Source organism: Seriola aureovittata, chromosome 1 (genome assembly GCF_021018895.1).
Source record: "Seriola aureovittata isolate HTS-2021-v1 ecotype China chromosome 1, ASM2101889v1, whole genome shotgun sequence".
Taxonomy (NCBI): Eukaryota; Metazoa; Chordata; class Actinopteri; order Carangiformes; family Carangidae; genus Seriola; species Seriola aureovittata.
The window spans coordinates 29,693,186-29,712,298 of NC_079364.1; the positions used below are offsets into that span (position 1 = coordinate 29,693,186).

The 19,113-nt window shown below is 41.3% G+C and overlaps 1 protein-coding gene across 3 annotated transcripts in view; it reads right to left on the reverse strand.

The window, feature by feature from the left end:
• dpy19l3 (dpy-19 like C-mannosyltransferase 3) overlaps positions 1-15,751 on the reverse strand; it is a 65,234-nt gene extending 49,483 nt beyond the window's left edge. For 2 of the 3 annotated variants that reach the window (XM_056399792.1, XM_056399710.1), the window contains exons 1-4: positions 15,553-15,751; positions 14,756-14,885; positions 13,920-14,047; positions 1,687-1,777 (exon numbers count right to left, since the gene is read on the reverse strand). In XM_056399792.1, coding sequence (XP_056255767.1) covers positions 1,687-1,777; positions 13,920-14,047; positions 14,756-14,876 — 340 coding nt within the window. In that variant the 5' untranslated portion in view covers positions 14,877-14,885; positions 15,553-15,751. Of the gene's footprint in view, positions 1-1,686; positions 1,778-13,654; positions 13,709-13,919; positions 14,048-14,755; positions 14,886-15,552 lie in introns of those variants that run through there. The other variant, XM_056399858.1, reaches the window with a different exon arrangement.
• Between the last annotated feature and the right edge of the window lie 3,362 nt (positions 15,752-19,113).

A 19,113-nucleotide genomic window follows, 5' to 3' on the forward strand; every position in this document is an offset into this window, starting at 1 on the left:
TAGAGAGCCGAGTTTCTGCTGCAGGCTGGGATGTGTCAGCCTGATGCCTGCTATGTTCTTGATCCATGTAAGACCATAAAAACCAGCACAGTTTTCCATAAACAAAGTACACTTTACATTAACCAAACACACACACACACACACACACACATACCAATCCACTTCATTCATTCATTTCCATGTCTTCTTCATTCATTCATTCTTCTGAACCGTCAATTTTGCTTTATCCCTCTTCTTTCCTCCTTCTATGAGCCATTCTTTCCTCTCTCACTTTGATTCCTCTTATCTATCTTAACTCCTTTATCCTTCCCATCTGTCTGTTATACCTTTCCTCTCATCCCTGCTTCTGTATCCTTATATTTTCTCCATTCATGTATCCTTCTATCCTTTTTCTTCCATCCTTGCTTCCTTTCTTTTTCCTTTCCCACATCAATCATTTATTCCCTCATTTCCTCCATTACATCATCACTCCATCTTTCCCTCTCCTCCCTGCCTCACACTTAGCACTTAAACCTACTGTAGTTTCCACATGTCAAGCCACTCTGCCGTCCCTCAAGTGCAACAGGAAAAGAAGCGAACCAGAGTGAGACAGAAAGAGGGAGGTCAGCCAATTCCTCCACTGATTACCATACAGCTTACTTATTTGCCGTAGTCTAAAATTAGGCATGTTTCCAACGAGGAATTTTGCATGATAATGGGAACAAAATAACTGAACTAATTTCTGCAGTGAAAGTGCAGTGATTTGTTTGGTCTGCATAGAAAATGGAAGGCAAAAAAGTTTCATTCTCGTTGTAGGAGTAGGTAGAGAAATCCATCTAGTGACATCCATACAATAAAAATGTTCATTTCTGAAGACTGGTCATTTTGAAATATCACTAGACCATGTTACAGCATGTAGTTACAGCAGTTTCACAAAATTACAATTCTCAAAACATCCGTGAAATGCTAGATTATGTGATTTTATACAGCCATTGTCTACTACTTGACTGTTTGGTAAGCCCTGCTTGCCTTAGTTACTGTTGCTATGCATGTGAAGTTTCAGTTCCCCTGTGGCACAAATGTAGTTTCATCATTTTTGTAACACTGGTCCTTGATTTGATCTACCTCTCCGGGTGGCTGCCGATGTTGCCAGCTGGAAAAAATGACTGTCATTGGCAGATTTTATCAGCTGTAGCTAGCTGCCTAATTAAGCTAATGTTAGCCAGCTGACTCATTTCATCCTGTACAAGGTAAATATGTTTGAAAGCTAAATAAACTGAAAAACACTGAGGCTTAATCTGACAGCTTCCTCATCAGTTGACCATACATGTAGGAGACATGGAGATAGCATTGCAAGTAAGATGTTAGACAATGTAAAATCACACTATTAATGTTATAAAAGAAAAGACTTTTAGGATGAAGACGAACAAGTATGTATGTCTGGCAAACGTAATGCTTTCAGGGATGTTAACCTCCCCAAATTAAATAAAGAGCAGGACATAGATGCTAACGTTAGCCAAAACCCTGATAGCATCCATTCCACACAGTAAGCAATTGCTACTTGAACAGGGTTGGTAATGAATGGGACTTTTTCAAACCTGTCACCTGACAAGATAACATTATGAGTTAGTGATATGTTTCTTGGCCTTAGAAATACTGATTACGGTTACGGTTACTACTGTAGGAAGAAGGTAACATAGTGTATACCTTCCTGTATGGAGGGGGCCAGCAGCATTTGCTTGTAGTAAGAGTAGTAGAGTCCACACTCTGTTCGAAAGGAAATCTCCCGCTCCACTTCCTGAAAGCAAAAAGGGGAATTTGGTTATATGAAACTTCTGTTCTCGTCAATATGGAAAACAGAGATCTTGGCAAGATATGACAGAAACTCAGAGGACAGAGACAAAGCAGCTAAGACACTTATAATCCTCAACAGTAACAATAAGACACGTAACACAGTGTGTGTGTGTGTGTGTGTGTGTGTGTGTGTGTGTGTGTGTGTGTAGGATGTCTTCCCAAGAGATTTCTGCCTTGCTACGCATGATTACTGTTCCAGTGGGGGGTAAAAAGAGAGAGCAAACAGTGGACAACAGGCTGCAGAATATTCACATCACATTCAGTTTGTTAATAGTTTTTAAAGCTGTGCCTAACTAAAAAGAAACTGTTTTACTATAGTGATAGATTTCTTTTGGTTGTGTGATTTAACTAAAAGTCTGTCAAATTGTTTCTCCAGGATTATTGTCCCTCCACAGATGAATGCGGTCATTCCCATGGACCTTGAAATCGGCTTATTAAAAACCAAAGCATATTTCTGAGTATTATTATGATGCCATTCATGTGATCCTTTTTCCAGTAATCACGTATGATAAAACACTCATCCCTCGAAAAGACCATATAAAAAAGACCTAGAAAAACAACTAATGGACATAAAATTGATAGAACATTGATGTGGTGACTAAATGACTAAAAAAGGAACAGCCCCTGCATTTTCCCATTTGCATTACAACCAAAGCCATTATGCTGGAAAATACACAAATCCACCATGAAGTGACATTCCAATAGAATTTGCATGTAAAATGTTCCCCAAAATGTCACTTTGTAGCCTGTAGCCCCACCCCTACCCTAAATGAAGAGGAACTGATGGCTGAATGTTATTAGCCTGGCTATTTAATGTCGGTCCTTGGTGTCCTGCAGATCATCATACCCAGTCACCTCACAGCAGATGTGGTCAATTACTAAAGTGATAAGAGTGCCACAGGAATGAGTCCTAAAATACGGTAATTAGGTAACATTTTAGCACCTCTGGTTCTTGTTTTTTTAAATAGTTTTCTGGTTAGATGACTGAAATAAGGTCTGTGGTTAACACAAGCTCAAGATATTTTCATGTTTTATTCTACAACATAAAATTCATCAGTAAATACCCCAGTCCTGATTTCTTTAAGCTTATATGTCTCTTAAAAAAGGCTGGTTGCTAACAAGTGGTTGAATGGGACTACAGAGGTTTTTGGGGACTTTAAATGTAATCATGCCAAATACACCAATTTACTCACCAGTCCACCTTTATAGCCTCACTGTGTTTCTACTCACGCTTTTGTAAACTATTACTAGAGGAGAGGCTTTTGTAGACGAGGTAAGAGCTAAATCAAATTGAAGTTTACTGGTGGTGACGTTGAAGTCATGTGACCTTGGTGTAGTTTGCTGTAACCAAACATTAGCTTTTTACTTCTGGTGATTGTATATAGGTTTCGAAAATCATAAAAGTGATGTTGATCAGTGAAGATTATCCTGCTGAACAAAACGTGTTAGTTATTATTATCATTTCCTGTGGTAATCCAAAAGCAAATGTAAAAATCCCATTGGCTTTTTGTGGAAGGAACCAGGGTGACATGGTTTGAGTGAGACAGACATCAGTCCTAATATTTTACACACCTCTGTACAAGATGTACAAATGCAAGAACAAGACTGAGACAGTACTGAGAGTGAAAACAATGTTAAGAGGAGTTTTCACCCCAAGGATCCTCCACAGCCACATGGTCCAGCCACATAGGTGTTCACTTAACCTACTTAATTACTTACTTAAATCTTCCCAGGACAAGGGGATTGAGTGTGTACAGACTTGTCCTTAACTCTCCCTGACAGTCCGATTCATTTTGTAGCACCTGCATTAGGTTGGAAAATGAACACACTCTAAATCTAGTGACTTCAGCAAACCCCCAGCATAGCTCCACCTACATTCTCATACTATTTGAACACATAAATACCAGGGGCATTTCTAGGACCTGACAAGGTTTGGGGCTAAGCCCAGACAGTCTGGGCCTGAGGTCAGGGTCCGTGCATGTGTAGGGTGCATGCAAATTTTTTTTTTTCCAGATGTTATTTTTAGTGCTCCTTTGTAACAAATGAGAACCTTACACCTCTTGCACTTAACTTGATTGATGTTTGGACTGGTCATATTAGTCTGTTAATAGTATGTAGGCTTTTGGCCAGTTGTGCATCAAAAGCTCTTTGAAAAATGAGCAGATGAAGGAGTCCAGCTACAGCATCACCATTTCAAAATCATCCATACAGTACTGTGGTGAATTTCAGAACTGTTATTTGATTTACTACATTTCTTGGCCCACTACATTGTAGGAAGGATGACTTTGTGTCAGTGTGTGGACCAAAGGTAAAAATTACAGATGTTTAATATTTAGAGCAAGTTATATAACAATTAAGCCCTTCACACTACACTGAAACATGACAGCTGTGGCAGCAGTCTGCTGCCTTGTTCCTGCTGTCTGGATGAGAGAGGAAGCAGCTCCCTAACCCGACTCCTCAGCAAAAGGCAGCTGCTTGGTGTGAGGGAATTTCCTAATTTGTCCACCGTGAGTGACTGACTCAGGGTGAAAAGTCAGGGTGAGGCTCTAGGTCAGCGCCACAGCTACCGCGTTAAATCTTACAGGAGGTGAACCTCCAGACACAGCTGTTTTCTGTTGATATTGCTGGTACCCCGATTGATAACAGAAGACCTTGGATGGTCAGTAACAAGTGGCTTGGTGTTCTGAGATCAGCACCTGGGTGTGTGTAAATCATGTTTCCTTGTTTAATGTTAATGGACCAATAGTTTATTTACACATCCCTCCTCTCCATCTTCTTTCCATATTTGACCGAATATGGATTGTATGCTACCTACAGTAACCTTTCAAAGTGCATAAAGGCTGACCACAGGGGTCCCTGCTTCAGAATTGAGATGAGATCATGCACAGTCTGTATTGATGATTCCTCCTTTCTCCTCGATCAAGCTTAAATAAACATCCTCAGTATAAGACATCCTGGACTCCAGTGCTCTTTTTTCACCAAAATACCTCTACCACCAATGATTAGATTTCTCCCTAACCCTTGGTCCCAGAACCAAACCCCATTTTTCATCTCTATCTACACTTATGGGAACAATACAGTGTGTGGGTGGTGCAGACACAGTTATAGCCAAACACACTTAACATCACAACTTCTGGACTTGCTGGACTTCATGTCTGATTTCACATCTGCAGTAGTCCCAATAAAGAAGCATAAGTTAAGGTGAAACTTTAAGAGGCTACTACATCATGTTTGGCTTTTTCACGTGTGTTGATGGCAGAACTATCACATCTGCCAGCTGTTAAATCCATGTTTATGTATATCATAAACTCCTAAATATAAGTTGTGTCTGAATTCACTCAATCGATCGCTCAGCCACAACCATATATAACAGAGAGTCAGTAGTTTGAGTGAGCAGTAAATTGTGATTTTGGAAACTTATCTTCAATGCGCATGATCAGAGAGTTAGATTGTTGCACATCTGTAAATGTATAAACCATCTGTGCAAAATGTGATGGATTGCATTGTGGGACTGTCCATGCAATGGATAGGCTACTACTTTTTCATTCCATGGGCCTTTTCCCAGCAGACATTTCAGGAAGGACACAGGTGTCACTGATAACATAAAGGATGGCTCTTAATGTGGCTGGAGATTAAGTTCTCCAGTAAAAACGTCAGAATGCACCATCAGCAGATATCCCTGTAGTTAGGGTTTGTTTAACTAACATTAGTCAATAAACCAGCGGTTCTCAAATCCAGGGGCACTGCTGCTACTAGGATCTTTGTTTATACCTTACCCTCTGTTGTTACTCCTGCTGTATGCTGCAAATAACACTTTTCTAACTGAGCAGACAATGCACTTAACATTTGCCACTCATTCATCCCTCAACACACACTCAACTCAATAAAAGGCGCTGGGCCAGCCTTTCAGCAGAAATTTGGGGTTTAGTGTCTTGCTCAAGGACAATGTGACATGTGAGCAGGACAAGAAGAAGCTGGGGATCAAACAACCAACCCTGCAATTACTCAACATCCCAGATCACGAGGCTCTGACAAGTGACATGTCTAGATGGATGTCTGCTTGACAAAAAAGCAGACATTAAACACTTTGGTTCATGTAATAATTCTGCAAAAGTGTAGGCATAGATGAATAAATGTGGTTTATTCTAGAATGAATATGATTTATGATTAATTCCCGTTTAATAAAAAAAACTTTCCATTTCAGCTACAGCGAGTAAGAGCTTGTGTGTGATGTGCTCGGTTAATTTAAGGCTCAAATAAAAACAGTGTCAATAATACAGGAAATAACTCCTACCATGAGCTGAGAGAACCACAGCAGATTCTCGTGTATGGCGTTAACACACCAGGCCTGAGTCAGTGCCAGCAGCCCAGCCAGGAGCAAACCTGCGGCCATGGAAACACACCGTCGCCAAGACCACCAGGATGGAATGTCTGACCCGGAACAAGTACCTGATCCTCCACACAGAGAAACGTTCCCTCTGCCCTCCTCCTGCGCGGCATTTGATCTCGCTGCCCCCCACATCAAGTCACTGCTATCATCTTGTGAAAAGCCCAAATTAGTTTCTAGCTTGTTCAGCTTGACTCTCTTACGAAGCTCCATTGCCTGAGAAGACGGAGATTATCAATAAATTCTTGGATCCTTTGATGAGCTGAATCCAGGTAGATAAACAGCATGCTTCTGGCTTCAGCTATAGAACTGATCCAAATCCATTACAGTAATAAATGTAAATGCGGTGTGTTTTTCTTTTCTTGAAGTCAGTCCAAATAAATTAGCTTTTTAATCGCTTCAAGTTCCTTGCCAAAGGAAATATGCAAAAGCTTTCTCCAAGGGAATGAGCAGCTAGTTTCCTTCCCAATCCTTCTTTTGAGTTTGCCCGAGGCAAAACAAGCCTTGGCTTTTCACCAAGAACTTTGATGAGATGGCTAATCCTCAGTTTAAATTAAGGTCGAAGAGAATAAGCCTAGTTAACAAGTTCACACATTGCTCATTACCCTGAAAGCTAGTTCACTTCACCGAAGGCACCAGTCCTCTTCTCTCTTCTTCTCTCCGTTATCATTCCCTTTTTATGGTTCTTTGAATAACTCCTGTCTCTCTGATGTGGTGCTTGAAGAATCCAAGGGTTGGTCCAGCATTGGCTTTACTTCGTCTCTCCTCTACTTTATGTCTTCCAGAGCCTAAACATGGACGACCTCCGCCTCCCCTGAACTCCAACAGAGACTTCAAGACAAAAAGCAGCTACTATGCAGGAAGACAAAAGCAAAGTAAAGGCTGAGCTATAGTAAGTCTGCAAACAACAGGATAGGTTGCAGATAAGTGGAGCAGCCAGGGGGAGGGAAAGAAAAGAGAGTTGACTACTGGTGACCTCTTGTCTATAAAAATACGCATGCACGCAGGAAAAGAATAAGATGGATGGGGGTGGGGAGCAGTGAGGGGAACATGTTGGAACATCATTCGGAAAATGCGGGGAACAGTTGTCAGAGGGTTCGTGGATTTGGAACTAGTTTCAAGCTGTGAGCACATGTCTGAAATAAACCCCGCTGGGCACTGGGACCAACATGGACATGACTTCACACCTGATGAATTCAAGAGGCCAGATTAAGCCAGCTGTCTGACTGCATACGTAGAAGAAGTGATAATAAGCATTGTAAATAGTGTGTGTAAAAGAGAGACATAGCAAAAGAGCAAGAAGAACTTGTTAATAAGCTCTCCAGACCCATTAACCTCAACCTCAACACTGCTACCACATTCCCTCAACAACATGGAGTGAGGAAACCACTTGTGATCATTAATAGGCTAAGTATAAACTATATGGCTGGACCATGTATGGGTGTTTGCAGGGTGCGATTTGTGAAAGAATTTTCTTCCCAGACTGACCATGTGCCATTTCCTTTCCTCATGCCGAAAAATGAGGGATGTGATCATACACAACAAAACATAAGGTTTAAAATGCTAATTTAACATGCCACAGTTAAATCCACCCTTTCAGTACCATGGATAGCGCCACTCAGCCAGGCGTGCCAAAACACTTATTCATAAATGACAATATTTAATAGAAAGAGATCTCTAAACGCAATAGCACAACATACTGTCAACATAAAAGTAAATAGGCTACTGTCACATGACCCCGAGCGATGACATATAGCGCTGATTTTATTGTTGTTTGCACCACACACTGTTCCATAGTCAGACTGGAATCCTGGTGGGTCGACACATCATTGGGCTCGTCAAAAACAAAAAAAGAGAGATGATACGCTTACTGCAGCACGTCAACACAGCCCTGTTAAGGAACAAAGGCTGAAACACTAGAGGGCTTTTATTTTGAAACCATTACAGAGAGTGTTGAAATAACAGGGCAAACAGGAGCGGTTCAAAACGAGGCATCATACTAAAATACTGATATGACCACTTTTACATAACAAACAGAGGGAATCAGAAATAGAGACCAGCCTCTAATACATGTCTGCCCCAAAAAAAAACCCTGTTTCCTGCTGCAGTTGAGGTAACTAAAAGCCCCAGTCACTATTTGACTAAATATAGTAAGAACTGTTGAAAACTGTTTTGGATACGCTGTAAACACCCAATGATGACAAGATAGAAACGGCAAATCAATAAATGTTCACGCTCAGTCATTTTGAAAGAACAGCAGCCAACATTCGGCCGGCTAATGGTGTAACTTGATCACTCACTCACTCACTCAGTCACGGACATTCGCTGATGTAGCGCTGGACCATGGCCAGTGCAGCCAAACATGGTGCCCTTTCTGTTAAACGGCAGCTTCTCCACTGACTGCCAACACCCCGATACGATCAGTCATGCAGGGTCAGGTCAGGCAGCAACAACCGCAAAGTAGCAATACCAAGCAGGAGGGACTTCAAAACTCACAAATTGCTTTCCAGCGTGTCTCATGGCTCTTTCCATCCTGCTTGACCAAGACACACTTTAGAGAGCATGTGTGTGAGAGAGTGAGCAGAAGAGTAAAAGTGAGAGACAGAGAGAGAGAGAGAGAGAGAGACAGTGGGTCTCTAAGGACAGGAAATTAAATACATCACGTCACTGGCTGAGGAAGAAACAGCAAGTAGTTCACTGACAGCGGGGAGTTCAAGCCATCAGCTGGCACGGCCACAAGCATCTGAATAGTGTGTTGCTGCGGCTCGGAAAAGTGCGTGTGTGTTTTTTTCTGGACAATGTAGCATGTGGAATCAGAGTTAGGATTCAAAATCTGAAAATAGTACTGCTATTGTATAGAAGTACAAAACAAAACACACAGAAACCCCTGCCTAGTGTTGTCATTAACCTGTATTAAGGTTTATTATGTCAGACAACTTTGCAGTCTTAGAAAAGTGTTTTGATCAACATCTCAGTGCAGCAGCGCAGGAATTACTGTTTGTCTTGTTGAGAGTTAGTAATTCAACTAGCTTGTGATTGTTATTTTATGTTAATTTAGTTGTCTGATAACAGAGATGGAAATTTATGTGAATGATAACTAAATGATGAGTTCAGCTGTATTAAAACACATCATTAGTAATTACAAAGAGCAGGAGAAACTCAGCAGAAATTTTACCAGGGGTTCAGAATGAAAACAGCTCTGCATTAAAAAAAAAAAAAAAAAAAAAAAAAAAAAAAAAAACACAGCCACATACACAATGAGCTGCGTTGATGGGGACATGGTTGTTTCAGGTACCAGTGAGATGATGAATTCCAATAAAGACAGATCTCCATGCATCTTCCACAGGAAAAAAGGACTAATTCACAGCGTTTAATTGTGCAAACAAAAATCCAATTCTCTGAGTCCAGTTTGAGGGTATCACTTCAACAATCTCTATCCTCTGTCTGTACAATTACAAGATAAACAGAACAAATATGCCATTCACATTAGAAAAATTAACCGGAAAAAATGCATTTGCACAAGTTTGACTGGCAAACACAGCAAGAGGAAAGGTTGATCTGAATCTTTACTTTTCTGACAGTTGATCCTGCAATTTGTTATTGGAGCCTTTAGTGTCGACAACCCTGCTGTGCCATTGCAGGGGCGTCATTGAAAAGAATGGAGGGAGCTGTGCTAATGTCTGTCTGAGCACAGCCTAAGGCCACACCATTACATTTTAGTTTTAAAACGCATTACTTTTGCTACGTTTACGTGGTGTCCACACGCTTTACTGAGAATTTGGCTGCATTAAAATACTGTGTATGTGAACACAGAGAGTAGGAGAGAAAGTTTGAAAACTCTGGGGTTGCGTTGTAGTCTGGAGGCTCAAAAACTGAGAGCGTTGGAAACGATGATGTAAACACCCAAGGCCGCTGATTGGGTTTTACCAGTGATGAATGCAACATGTATAACGAATTACAAGCATTGCTGACCTTGTTGTTTTTGCCAGCAGCTGTTGTTCAGTTAAATTCTGCATTTTAACGCTACCATTGCCTTTGCTGTTCCTCATTAATATCATTTTCTGCAACTATCCAACTGCAGAGTCGACAATCTGCTTCCTCTTTACGCTGGCACACACATTTCCAGTGTACATGAATGGTCATGTGATATGCATTTTCAGGGGTGATAGTATGGACGGAATTAATCTCTGATACAGAGCTAAAAAGCTACTCTACTTTTTGTTTTAAAATGAAATATAGCGGTATGGACATAGCTTAAGAGCCAGATTGTGCAAAAACAACTGCATTGTCCAACCATGTTGGAAAATGTGTTTATACACAATGTGTGTTTATACCTGGCATGATTGACCGCACTGTAAGATGGAGCGAGAAGGGAGACTTGTTACCATTTAAATAGGGGGGATAATGCCAACACATTTTCAGACAGTCTCTCCTGGGAGACATGCACTCTTTTTGCCATAAATGGTTGTGTAACACAAGAAAAAGAGAGCTTGAGAAAGAAGTTCAAACCCAGCTTACATTCTCACCTCCACATACCTGACCAAGTACTGGAAGAGGTGGGTCTGAATGTTGGACTGTCAGTTTCAGAAAGCTACATGAATTGTCAGACACAGCCCCCTAAAAAGCTGTGGTGAGGGGGTTTCCAAAGCTGTTCCACCGTCCAACATGCAGCTCTGATTGGGTGTACTGCTGCCTTAACCAGGCTGTCTGTCCAACTCCTGACAAGAGGCTGGCTGTGATGCATGTTTTTGTTGTTTGCTGACCAAAAGAGATTGTAAGAGATTTGAAGTAAGAGTTTTGTTATTGTGTGGGCTTTTTAGTGTTGACGAAAGCAGTCTGAATGTGCAAGTGTGGACACATGTTGCCGTTACTTGTAAAGAGCATTTTCACATTGAGGCAGCTCTGTGTGATCATAGCCTTAGAAAGAGTCACTGATAGCATTAACAGCAGGAAACACTTCTCACACACACACGCGCACACACACACACACACACACACACACACACACACACACACACACACACACACACACACACACACACACACACACACACACACACACACACACACACACACACACACACACACACACACACACACACACACACGTGTTCAATGTGTGATGATGTCAGCCAGGAGCCCTGTTATGTGGGAACATTTTGGGGAAATGTTCACCAGTAAAGTGACCTGCATTTTTAATACATGAAAGCATCTGCCTGCCTCTACCCTTCACATACACACATGAGCAGAAACAAGACAGCACAGGACCACAATCTGTGTCCCTGTGGACTCCGCTCAATTAACTGGATGTGCTGCTTTGTCTCCCTGTGACAAAAACTCACAAATTACCCTGTGCAGATTGTCTCGATGTGGGTCAAGACGCACTGTTCATTTGCATGAGAAACAGATGAAGCACCTGGCTGGCACAGCAATACACCGCTGACGGATGAGACTAATTGTGAGTGGTAGGTTTTTTGGGGGTCTGTCTGTTCATTTGTTTTGTTTTATTCCTCACTCTCTCTTCTGTTCCACGCAAAAATTTAAGTCTGGTCTGCGATTAGAATAATGCTTCAAAATCTGAACCAATATGTACAGATGGCCCTCTGCTCTCAGGTACGGTTACTCTGTATTGGCAAAGACCAGCTCCCACCAAACTGAAAAACTTTCTAGCGATGAACTCAAAATCAACATAGTCAACATAGTTTTTGAACTTTAAGTATTTATGATTTATACACTCTAGGTAAATGTCTGTCATAGAGCTGTTTGACCATGGATTTATCATTTAATTCATAACAGCAAGAATAGTTCTGCTATGGTTAGGGGTGTGTACAGCAACTAACCCCAAGACTTGATACCAATCTAGATACATGATCCACGATCTGATACAAAAACAAAACAGATAAAATTGTAGCAGCAATAAAACACAAAATCAAAAAAATTGTAAAAACCACTCATGGCTTCAGTTATTGCCTCTGGGGAGTTGAGCGGCATTGTGTTTTGGCTCTACAACACTAGCTGTCGTCCGGATGGTTTTTTCCCTTCAGCAACCTCACCATCACTATCAGCGTTTGTTTTTGCTTTGTGCTGCCAACAGGCAAAGTTGGACATGGCTATGTGACTAGGGAACATAGCAAGCTAACTAACAGGAGAGGAGTGGGTTAGGTTGCGGTTGGTATTGATGTAGTCCCATCTCTGACTAGCAGTTGAAATTTACACTGCTAGAAATCCTCAGAACATTTTTGTCTGTCGGTTATAAAATCAGCATCTCATCTACATCCTTACTTTCGCACATTGACCATACACAGTCCAGCAGTATACTAGGTTTTGACCTAGTCTTGTTTAAACAAAAACTCATCCTATAATATTGTAACATCATCTGCAAACCACACAACATGAGACTAAAATGGGCCATACCAGAGTGACCTGCAATCCTTGCCTCAGTGGACTCAAAACACATGACTATTACTGCACCTCTAAATGTGGCAAACACAACACAAAGCAACAGTGTTCATTTACATTTTGGCCCCGTTATGACTATGACAGAGCAATCTGTTCTGCCATGTCAACCAGGTCAAAATCTGCTCTGTGCATCTCAGCCTGAACCAGAGTGTTGGTGAAGCTCTGCAAGAGGGATTTAAAAATGACATCATATCTGGCAGGGCACAATGTTCTGCTGCTGTACACTGATCAGACTCTAAAAAGGACTGTGCAACAACCAGTTGCCCCGGTGTTTCACGACTTCACATGGTTCTTTTAACGGGCTTGAAGAATCAATCCTCTGCAGTGCATGGAAAAACAATCATCCCATTTCAGGATGAAGTGTTTATGACGTGCTTGCAGGATATTTTAGGGGGAAAACTGGATGAGGGGAGAATGTCTGATCGGCATTTATATTGAAGCTACATTTCCTCTTGAGATAAGCAGAAAATGTGAGTGGAATTTTTTAGCTTTTTGAAGTTCAGACATTTTCCATCTGCAAATATCCACATCTGTGATGTTCTCGATGAGTTTTACACATGGATGTCAAAACTTACGATAACCTCCATACAAAAGTGTCAGACACATCAATCCGGCCATCTCTGCTGCTCCTTAACAAGAGCCTCATAAAAGAGATAAAAGAGACCATGTGTATCCAACATTCCCAGACCTTCTTCCTGGCCTGACACAAACCCAGTGGCAATACTTTGTGTTTAATTGTCATTGGGACATTCAGCCATTAAGTTTATAGTTCTTACTAAACCACTGAAACATCTGGATATGCATTATGGTACACAGTCAGTGGACAAACGGATTGGCAAGAGATCATCCCCATAAACATCTTTTATTGTGTACCATCATCTCTAGTAAACAGGAACACTAATTCACTCCATTCTTGTATAATGAGAAACTCACAAAACCCCCGTCAAAAAATCTGCCAGTTTAAATATGCCTTACCTGTGTCATAATGCCACCCCAGTGTGCAGTTTCAGATTACATGCTGGCATTCAGGGTCTGTCCAACATCCCAACCCCCCACCGCCCCCTTCTGTATATGTACCTTTCATACAGAACAACGAGACAGAATAAAGGTGCAACTTTGACTTGTTATCATAGGAAAAGCGCAGGTGTACCTAATAACATGCATCTGTTCTATTAAAGTGTCCCTGCGTTAGCAAAATAATTACCTGACATAAACATTGTAACAGTGAAGGGAACTTTACCTTGATGTTGGAGAACCACAGGTCGTTCTCGTGTAGTGTGGCCACGTAGATGCAGCACAGCAGGCCAAGACCAACAGACACGGACCAGCCGACAGATGTCCAGACTATAGCCCCCCACGACCAATCACCTGCAGGAACGTAAACACATCATTAAGTTGTTGCGATCAAGTGAAATTTTAATGACTTCTTTTGTACAGCAAATATTTTTGATTTGTCATACCAGACATACCATTGTCATTAAAAACAATTATGATGGCAGCATTTTATTAAAGTCCTGCAGTAAGCCAGTCCACTGAGTCCATTTCAACACATAAACCTAATTGTAATGGAACTATTATTAATGCTATTTGTTACACCTGAGACTTTTGTTCAGTGGATATTAGTGAAATACAGATTATTCATATCATATAAATAACTTTAATTTCAATAACCTAAATTTAAATCTGTGAAATTGTGGAAAAAAAGCTCAGATTTTTTATTCATTATTCATCACATCCTCCAAGAATGCAACACATCCAAAACGTGACTGCATATGCAGAGGGCACAAAAGGTGTCAGAGTGCAGGCTTTAAGCCGCAGAGTGAGTTATGTAAATGTGGCATTTCACTTAAACCCCACTACGAACATTCCTTCCCATTCTGCACCCACAGCTGGTCAGAGGTCAGGGTCAGACACAGAACATTGACCCTGGAGCTGGATCTGACCAAAGACACTGGATGGCTGCCAGCCATGCTCACCCCCCCATAAGAGGGCATTTTCTGCAGCCACTGGGCCATTCCGCTTCTGCTACCGCTGCCATGTATGAGAATCAGCTGGGTGGGAGGATGGCTCACTCACCATGCAACATCTTCTCTGGGTGATGATCGGTGCAACAGTTGGACTGCTGGGACTGAAACTCTGCACCAAGAGGAGGGTGCTCCTTCCCCTTGCTGCCCTTCCTCTGACGCAGGGCTGTCATGTTGAAACACTGCAAACCAGACAGGGGCAGTGTGTCTGATTAGACACACAGATATGACGGAGGCACCAAGTGGAGACACACGTACACACACACACACACACACACACATATATATATATATATATATATATATATATATATATATATCCTTAACACACAAAACAGCGTGTGCGCTGCTGCAATCTGAGCCAAAGCAAACAACGACGTGCACCACTGTTTGTTTTCCTTCACTGTCTGCAGCCTGTCGCTCAGTCAAACACTGATAGATGGGGTGGACGGGCCTGCTCACAGCGGCGTTTCCAGGTCACGCTGCTGCCATAGTAAACGTGAAACATCAGATCCCCGTCTGTCAAAACCGACAGCACCCGGATCTCCTGCAAACTACATTAATCCTACCGTATTGTAACCGGGTACATAAACATTACAGCAAATGTACAAGTCCCTCCTGAAACATCGGAGAGGACATTAACCTCAGTGGTGATGCGAATGGTGAGATACGGGATGCGATAAAGTACGATCAGATGATACTACTATTGGGTAGCGCGAATACACTACTACACCATTAATATAATCAATGTGCATTTTACATAAAGGCGCGCTCCCGTTATGGACGCCAGATTTTCCTTGTCTTGACGGCAACAAAGACTTGAGCCAACGATACATTAGTAAGCCTCACCCTCCTCTACAGAAGCGGCTGGTAGGATGGTCCGACAGCTCTCCTCTCTACCTCCCTCTCTTTCTCTCTCTCTTTCTCTACGCCTCTCTATCTCCCTCGCTCTTTCATTTTTCTCTCATCTTTTTTTTTCCGCTCCCGTTAAAATTCATCGGTCAGCTCCTTACCGCACTGGGTTAAACCACGGAACAATACCGGAACACAGTAGAGCCCGCCTTCAAAATAAAAGCGTATGGATATCACTTTTTTTTTTGCAAAAGGCAGGAGTTGCAAGTTGTAAGACGTGTGCTGGGGGAGACAGAAATTATGTCTCTGGACACCAGGCTCATTTCTGTGCACAATACCGAAAATAATGCACTTAAAATAAAAAAAAAGGTACACCCCTTTCAGTCATAATCCTGGTCTACTTTGAAAGGTAAGCCCTCATTTTACAACCATAAACACACAATTAGTAGAGATACTGAAAGTTAGGAGGCATAAGCATGATAGAAAGGTTTAGTTTAGTTTTATTTAGTGCCACAATCAACCTGATCAACTATGTGCAAAGTAGGTGCCACACCAGGTATTGACTAATTTTCTGTTCCACGACCCCCCCCCCCCAAAAAAAAAGAAAGAAAAAGAAAAAGCACATCTGTAGCCCAAGTCAGTTCAGTACCTAATAAATGTCTTCTTTTTGTTTCTTTTTTTTTTTAAATAAAACTGCATATTTTAAAGTGGCCTTTTATTGTGATCAGCCCAAGGCACACCTGGGCAATAATTATGCAGTGCAATCAGCATATTGATATGCCACACCTGTGAGGTGGATGGATTACATTGGCAAAGGAGAAATACTCACAGACACGAATTTAAACACATTTTATACAGTAAGATCTTTAATGTAAACTCATTAAAATGGGAGCAAAAACAGAAGTGTTAGAGTAGTGCTAAGTAAAAGGCTTTTGTTTCTATGTTGCAGATGGCTATCAAACATATCCATTATCTATCACTTGTTACGTTCAATGCTATTTATCAACTCATGAAAAGCAGTTCATAGAGATTTCTGTCCTCATTTCTGAATTGAAGTGTAGGTATTTTTTTACTTTCTGTATGTATTTTTGTAGGTGTATGGGTCATTGATGAAGGTATCCTCATGTTGAAAGCAGCAGGTGGCGCTGAATCACCTTGAGGATCTGCTGTTGTCTCCCTTCCTGACTGTTTTGATCTATAGGAGGACCTTATCCTGGTTATGGAAAGACCAGTCCAATCTCTTCATGTAAAACAAAACCAAAGCAGGCCACCTGGAGGAAGATCAGGCTATGGGTACAGTAGGTAGGTTACGGATGAGTTACAGGCTGCAATCCCTGCTAGAGGGAGTTTAATGTAATTCATACACTGTGTTAACATCCACACTGCACGAAAACCAGGTCCTATAAACGAAAGTCATATGGACTCATAACGTGGTCATTTATTGGTATATTATGGCAATTGGCCAACATAGAGGTTAAATCACATGAAGAGGTGTCAGTGCAAACTGCATTTAGTTATGTGAGATTTACCAAGCTTGAAAGACTGTCACATGTTAAAAATCAATTGATTTCATTGAACCCATGAGTCTTTGTGTTTTGGGCTGTTTTTTAATTCATCTCTTGAAAGAGAAATGAGACTGTTATAATCTTTCATGCCACAAGTGTTTAATCACATGGTTTTCATTTGGCTAAAAGAACTGAACTACACCCACTGAAAATCTCATTCATGCAATTATCCAAGCAGTTAATCATGTGGTAACAGTGCAGTGTATAAAATCATGCAGATACAGGTCAGGAGCTTCAGTTAATGATCACACCAAACAGCATAATGGAGAACAAAATGTGATCTCAGTGACTTTGACTGCATGATTGTTGGTGCTTGTTGTTCAGTCCCTATAGAGTTTACTTGAGAACAGGATCACTCAAACTGGACAGTTGAAGACCGGAGATATGTAGTCTGGTCTGATGAATCTGAATTTCTGCTGAGGCACACAGATGGTAGGATCAGAATTTGGCATCAACAACAGGAATCCATGGACCCAACCTGCCATGTGTCAACGGTCCAGGCTGCTGGTGGTGCAAACTGGTTTCATGAACAAGACAGTGACTTTCAGTGAACTTCAGTGACCTCCTCAGTCTTCACACCTGAATCCAGTAGAACAGCTTTGGGGTGTGGTAGAACAGGAGATTGGCAGGAGATTAGCAGGAGATCCATCTCAACATGGAGCAGAAACTCAAAGGAAAGTTTCTGACATTTTGTGGAATCAGTGACATGAAGAACTGAGGCTGTTTAAGAGCAAAGGGATGAACTAGCCAGTATTAGTATGGTGTTCCAAATAAAGTGCTCGCTGAGTGTATCACTTAAAGATGCTATTTGTACGTTTTCTCTGCCCCCAGTCGTGGTTTCTTGTCAGGAGCAGTTGGTGGTGATTTTCGTGACTTTGACAAGAGCTTCGGCCATTGTGGGGTTTGCAAGATAAGAGGTTATAGTGCACGCCACGTCTCCAGGGCATCTAGGCAGATAGGCTACAGTGAGTCATTATCTGAAAGTGACGAGATGGACCAGGGCTACCTGGTTAGCATGCTAACTTCAGCAGAGGAAAAGATGTGGAAGAGATGAGAGATAACATTGCTGGGGTTTTTTTTCCACCTGTGAAGACAGCTGTTGGTTAGTAAAGGAATGAAGTTTGATGTTGAACTTACAACATTTTTTCTAGACTGGTAAACAGCTGTTAATGCTAATTAGCTGTGTAGCAATGGCAAAACTTAACAAATAGCTCCTTTAACAGAATAGCTCAATATTTTTAGAAAGTACACTTATCCACTTTATTACAGAGAATTACATGAGAAAATTGATACAACACTCATGTTTTTTTCATTCAGGATAAACTGTCAGCAGCCAGTTAGCTTATGTTAGCATAAAGCCTGGAAACAGGGAGAAACAGCTCATCTGGCTTGTTGTGGAAGATGAACAAAATCCACCTCCCAGCATCTCTAAAGCTAAATAATTAACAACCTTTGTTATGACTCAGGAGACACAAGGGATATGGGAAGCAACATGAACTGAATGTAATCAGGCCTTTTCATGCCGTTTATTGTTCAGAAGTCAGTGATCAGTGAACCAACTTAAAATTCAAAATAAAAAAGTGCACAACCAAAGAAATGTAGCGAGCCAAATCAATGAAATAACAAAAGATTTCCTCCTAGCCTCTCCAGCACGCAGCTACCTTGCCGGGGAAATAAAACTTGAATGAAACACAATGTGGCTGTTGACTCTACACTTACCTAAAACCAAACACAAAGGAGGCAGCCACCCTTTTACCTACTGCTCTGAACAAGAATTTCCTGCATGTGGAGTTAAACTGAATGTGTGAAAGAAAATAGCCTAAAAATCTGTTTCCGGTCCCTAACCTGCTAACAGTTCACAGTACTGTTAACTAATTTAACATAAACAGCAGTGTCAAGTGTACAGCAAACGAATTAACATACAAAGAGAAATAAGATGGACCACATATTAATGTGCAAACTAAAATACAAAGGCTGTAACAATCTTGTTTAT